This window comes from Bos mutus, chromosome 7 (assembly GCF_027580195.1).
Source record: "Bos mutus isolate GX-2022 chromosome 7, NWIPB_WYAK_1.1, whole genome shotgun sequence".
Lineage (NCBI taxonomy): Eukaryota > Metazoa > Chordata > Mammalia > Artiodactyla > Bovidae > Bos > Bos mutus.
Genome location: NC_091623.1, coordinates 58,174,861 through 58,181,132, shown reverse-complemented (window position 1 = coordinate 58,181,132; position 6,272 = coordinate 58,174,861). Strand labels below are relative to the sequence as shown.

Here is a 6,272-nt window from a genome sequence, read left to right as displayed (position 1 = left end):
AAATGTTTCTAAAAGGAATAAAATAATGCCATTTACCACCTATGAATGGCCATAGATATTATCATACTAAGTCAGAAAGAGAATGACAAATACCATATGATATCACTTATATGTGGAATCTCAAATAAGACACAAATGAACTTATCTATGAAGCAAACAGACTCACAGACAGAGAGAATAAACTTGTGGTTGCCAAGGAGGTGGGGGGGGATGGACTGGGAGTTTGGGATTAGCAGATGCAAATAATTATACAGAGGATGGATAAACAAGGTCCTACTGTAGAGCACAGGGAACGCTATTCAATATTCCTTGACAAGCCATAATGGAAAAGAATATATGTGTGCATGACTGAGTCACTTTTGCTGTACAGTATAAATTATCACATTGTAAATCAACTATACTTCAATAAAAGTTTTTAAAAATGATTCAAATGTTGAAGAGTGAAATGGATGCAGCTTTCTTTGAAATGTGTCAAAAAGGAAGATGGCGTGATGGATGGATAAATAGAGGGGTGGCTGGATGTGCTAACAGCTGTAGGATTTGGTGGTGAGTAACAGGGCGCTTGCTATACAAACCCAACTTTTGTATGCTTGAAAATTTTCATAATAGACTGTTGGGGGAGGGTAAGGAAGAAATAAATAGGAACAGGGAAGCTTGCGTAGACCAGCACTGACCATGTGACTTCCCTCGAAGCGTGGGATTCATTCAGTATCAAAAAAAGAGCCCCCTCCCGCCTCCTGAGTATGAAGTGAATATAAAATATATGCCATCCAACCCTGGTGGTTATTTGCAGTTACTCCTAGGCTGTGGACCATTCACCGAGATGGAGAAGTCCTTATGAGGCTATCGAAACATGGGCCAGGCCACGAGAGCCCCTTGACCATCCCTGAATTTTTTCGGGAGTCAGTCAACCGATTTGGGTCTTATCCAGCCCTAGCATCAAAGAAGAATGGAAGGTGGGAAGTCCTGAACTACAACCAGTACTATGAGGCTTGTCGGAAGACTGCGAGAGCCATGCTCAAGGTAAATGCGTTGTTCACTCACTCCTTTGTTCGTCATGTATTAAATCACTCCTTCTGTGTGTAAATACACATGGGACAAAATGCACAAGGCACCCCAAAAAAGAAGTTTAACTGGTGAAAATTTTCTTTCAAATCTTTGTCCCCTCTCTATGGAGTGATTGAGTTGGATGTATCTGGTTCAAGATCTCTCATGAGATTGTAGTCAAGCTATCAGCTGGGGGATAGTTCTTGACTCAGGTATATGGGCACACACATCATTGGAAGGCCTGACTGAGGCAGGACAGTCCACTTCTAAGCATGGCTAGCTCTCGGCAGGAAGCCTCAGATGCTTCCTCTATGGACGGTCCCTGGAGGAGTCAGAGCCACAAAGACAGGAAGGATAATAGATGGTGGGGGCCAGGGGCTGGGGAGTCAGTGTTTCATGGGGATAGAGCTTCAGTTTGGGAAGATGAGAAAGTTCTAGAGATGGATGGTAGGGACAGTTGCATACCAGTGTGAAAGTACTTTTTTGGGTCACACTGTGAGGCTTGCAAGATCTTAGTTCCCACAGCAGGGATGAACTTGGGCCCTCAGCACTGAAAGCATGAAGTCCTAACCACTGGACCACTAGGGAATTCCCCTGGATTTGGGGGTTTTTTAGGGTAAAGGAGCTTAATACCAATGAGCTGTGCACCTAAAGTTGGTTAGAATGATTAAAAACTAAAATCCATAAAAATTAGAATAAAAAAGGGGGTATTTAGTAGAGCAAGGCAAACCAGCCTCCCAAGAGTCACAAAAACACATCACACTCTGGATTTCCATCTCAATGTGGGCTCTCCCCCGACGTGGCTTCCGGGGGCTCTGGGGTCCGCCTTCTCCCAGTGAGTGGTCCCACCTGGAAGCAAACCTCGCCTGTATCTCCGTTTTCTGCTTGTCCGTCTGTTTCTGCCTTCCCAGCTGGGCCTGGAGCCTTTCCACTCAGTTGGCATCCTTGGGTTTAACTCCATCGAGTGGATACTTGCAGCTCTTGGTGCCATCTTCGCGGGGTAAGATCCTGGGCCCTGGACCCTGTGAATGCTGGGGTGGGGTGGGGGGCTGCTGCTCCGGGGGCCTGGTGCCCACAAGGTTTCCACTGAGATATGAGCAAAGAGCCCTAGGCCAGCCAGTGAGATAGACACACACACATACACACATACACACACACACACACAGAGTCATGTGAAATACACCGAAGGACTTGTACAGCTCAGGAATAAAAACACAGATTTTAAATGAGCAGGAAACTTGAAGGGAAACATCACTAAGGGAAGCAGCCAATAAGCACTTGGAAAGCTCCTTGAAGTCATCCGGCAGCAGGGAGATACAAACCCACCACATAATGGTTGAAAGCAAAAAGGAAAGGTTGTGAGTGAAGGAAACAGGTGGCTGGGGGAGGGGTGGGGGTTCCAAACCCCATCTCCTATTTACTATGGGACCCTGAACAAGCGACTTCCCTCCCTTGAGCCTCAGTTTCCTCATCTGTAAAATGGGTACTGTGAGGGCTCCATGTCATAGCAACATCACAGGAGTCCATACTCCCATCATCGCTGTCATTCCTGTCCTTTCCATCATTGTCCAGTTGTGGAGGGAGGGAAGCTGGTGGCAGGACTTCAGACTCAGAACCTGCCGGCAGGCCCTACCGCAGACCCTTTCCTCCCCTTCCAGGATGTTCTTGACTCAGGTATATGGGCACACACATGCATGTGTTTTCTTTCCCCAGGGGCTTCTGTGTTGGTATTTACGCCACCAACTTCGCGGACGCCTGTGAATATGTCATTACTCATGCCAAAGTGAACATCCTGCTGGTGGAAAATAACGCACAGTTGCAGAAAATCCTTTCGGTAACAACTGCCCCCACCCCCCCAACCCCCGCCCCCCTCCACCCCGCCACCACCCATCACCAAGGAAGAATGGATGTGTGCAGAGTGGACGAGTTTAACTTCCAAAGCATATTCTTTTCCTACTTGGCCTCCATTTTTTTTTTGATGTGGACCATTTTTAAAGTCTTTATTGAATTTGTTACAGTACTGCTTGTGTTTTATGTTTTGGTTCTTTTTGGCTGAGGGAAGTGTGTGGAATCTTAGCTCCCCGACCAGGGATCAAACCTGCACCCCCTGCATTGGAAGGTGAAGTTTTAACCCCTGGATCATCAGAGAAGTCCCCTGGGCCTCCAGTTTTTAAAATGCACTGCGTGTTATTTTATATACAGTCCACTGTTTATCAGTTTTCTCTTAGAAACGTTATCTTGAGCCTTGCCACGCTTTCAATTTTCATCTCTTACGATCATCCTCTTTTCTGAAATGCTTTTGTGTTTCTCTTCTGTCTCCTCCCCAAGTCTGACTGCTTCACTGTTTTGCTACTTTCTGGTGGATGTCTGGCTCTCCCCCCAGGGCTTGTATGTTTGCTTTGGGTTCTTCCGTTCAAGCTGCGTTGAGCTTGTTACATCTTACATTTTATATTAGAAGTTTGGGGGGCAATTTTCCTCTGCTTTGCTGTGACTTTAAAAAATTTTTCTTTTGGGTTGTGCTGGGTCTTGGTTGCTGCTCGTGGGCTTTCTCGAGTCGTGGTGAATGGGGGCTACTCTTTGTTGCAGTGAGAGGGCTTCTCATTGTGGCGGCTTCTCTTGTTGTGGAGCACGGGCTTTAGGGCATACGGGCTTCAGTAGTTGTGAAGGCTTAGTTGCTCTGCAGCGAGTGGAATCTTCCTCGACCAGGGATTGAACCCATGTTCCCTGCACTGGCAGGCAGATTCTTATCCACTGTACGACCAGGGAAATCCTACGATGACTTTTTGTACTCAGTGAAATCTGACTCCTCTCTTACTCCTTTTTTTTTCTCCTTGCATTATCTTTGTATGGATGCTGGAGAAACGTTTCCCATGATTTGTGTTTGAATGAGTGCAGTTGTCTGAACCAGCTTTTGACAGAAGTATTCTGAAAGGAGAGAAGTCCTTCGGAAGAGTGAACCTCCATGGCCAGAGTCATTACTCAGCCCAAGAGCCACTGTGATTATTTCTTTCTTCCCTTCTTTCCTTCTGTATTTTTTTTTTTGGCCACACCATGCAGCATGTGGGATCTTATTCCCCAACCAGGGGTCAAACACAGGTCCTATGCACTGGAAGTATGGAGTCTTAACAACTTGACCACCAAGGAAGCCCTCTGTTTCTTTAATACCCTACTCCATTTCTCCTGTGTTACACGTTTCATATTTCTGAAGTTGAGATTCAAGTCTTGCCATCAGTGTCAAAGACAGTATCCTCTGAACATCAAGGGTGTTTGTTCACATATTAACTTCACTGAAACTAGGGTAGATTCACCAGACTCAATGAAATACAGCTTGACTCAGTGAAAGTGGATATTTTGTGCCACCAGGCCTCCTTCAACGCAAAACCTAACTCCTGAGCTGGTTCAGGAAGCACAGACTTCTACTTTCTGGTTGTCTTTCTGTTTTTTTTTTTTTTTTGGCTGCACCATGTGGTATGCGGGATCTTAGTTCCCTGATCAGGCATTGAACCTGTGGCCCCTGCAGTGGAAGCGTGGAGTCTTAACCACTGGACTGCCAGGCAAGTCCCCAGACTTCTACTTTCTGAAATTGCTTTCTGAAGCCATGCTTCTTTGGTCCCTGGTACTCAATTCATGCCGTCTGTCCTGTTCATAGCAGAATGCACTGCTTGCAAGGTGACTGGTGATGAGTGAGGGTAGGGCCCTTTTCCTCCTTGCTGTGAATACAGGCTTCTGATTTGGGTTTCCCACTGTTAGAAAATGCTTCGTGTTCCATTCTTCCCCTGCAGCCACCTTGCTGCTATGACTTCCAGTCCTTGGTCTGGTATCTTCAACCTCATAGGCATAAAGCAATATCTGAATTATTTCTGTCTCCGAGTTTCACTTCCCAGGTGGCTCAGTGGTAAAGAACCTGTCTGCCAATGCCCCAAATGAGGAGACATGAGTTCAATCCCTGGGACGGGAAGATCCCCTGGAGAAGGAAATAGCGACCTACTCCAGGATTCTTGCCTAGAGAATCCCATGGACAGAGGAGCCTGGCGGGCTACAGTCCATGGGGTGGGGAAGATCCGGATATGACTGAGCATGCACACAGAGACTGAGCCTGACCAAAGAGGCAGTTTGGGGAAGATTTGTTGTTCTGGTTGCTCTGGGTGAAAGACTCAAAGCCAGGCTCCTCCCAAACTGCATGTTCAGGTCCACTTGGAAATCTTTCTTTCTTGGTGAAGTTCACAGCCTGTAACCCTCCAGGGCTTCCTTCTTCCTTCAGAATAAACAGCAGACTCCTCGCCATCACTTCCCCAGGGCATGGCCTCCTGGCCCTCACGCCCTTTCCTGCCTCCTCCCCTGGACTCCTCCCTTCCACCCTCACTCCGGATCACCCTGGACTTTTTACATCCCTCACACATGCCAGCCACTGCCTGCTTCAGGTTTTTTGGATGTCTGCTCCTTCTCTCTCTGGAAAACTCTTGTCCAGATGTGAAAAGCACTGCTGTCATCTTTTCTCTCCGGGCCATGGCAGAGACTTGGCTATAATCAGCATTCTTGATGCTGGAAGTGACATCTGCTTTGCATTGGCTAGGAATGCGCCACAGACACAAACATCCTCCCCGTGCACGAACGACAAGATTCTTGCAGGACAAGAATCCCCTGAACCTTACAGTTCGAGGTTTGGGTAGAGCGTTCTGAACCTGCCCAGGTTCCGGCCACCTTCATGGAGAATTTCTGTGGCCTGATGCCAACTAGAAGTTTGGCTGGATCTTGGCTGTGTAGCTCAAGGTGCCAAGAGAGGAAGAGCCAAGAGGGTTGGCCTTTGACTCACCAACTGAGAGGCACAACTCGGTGCAGCAGAACTCAGGATGCTGTTGCCCTCAGCCCTCTTCAGTGGTTGGGGTCTACCGATACCAACCGCAAAGAACTTAGCAGTCCTAAGACCAGGTTGCTTAGTATCAGTCAAGGCACAGAGCCAAGTTTTACTGTGAGGGCAGGGGAGGGAAAGAGGTAGGGGTCCCTATGGGAGAGAGCTTAGGACACATGCTCCTGGGCCGGGTTATCCTGAGGTCCATGCATAAATTTGACTGTGTGGATCACAACAAACTGTGGAAAATTCTTAAAGTGATGGGAATACCAGACCACCTTACCTGCCTCCTGAGAAACCTGTATGCAGGTCAAGAAGCAACAGTTAGAACCAGACATGGAACAATGGACTGGTTCAAAATTGGGAAAGGAGTATA

The 6,272-nt window shown here is 47.3% G+C and overlaps 1 protein-coding gene across 1 annotated transcript in view; it reads left to right on the top strand.

Annotated features, from left to right (window-relative positions):
- Positions 1–818: 818 nt before the first annotated feature.
- The window catches only part of ACSBG2 (acyl-CoA synthetase bubblegum family member 2), a 40,921-nt gene continuing 35,467 nt past the window's right edge, over positions 819–6,272 (top strand). Inside the window, exons 1-3 of the mRNA XM_014480115.2 lie at positions 819–1,023; positions 1,959–2,047; positions 2,761–2,881. Coding sequence (XP_014335601.2) covers positions 838–1,023; positions 1,959–2,047; positions 2,761–2,881 — 396 coding nt within the window. The 5' untranslated portion in view covers positions 819–837. The remainder of the gene's footprint in view (positions 1,024–1,958; positions 2,048–2,760; positions 2,882–6,272) is intronic.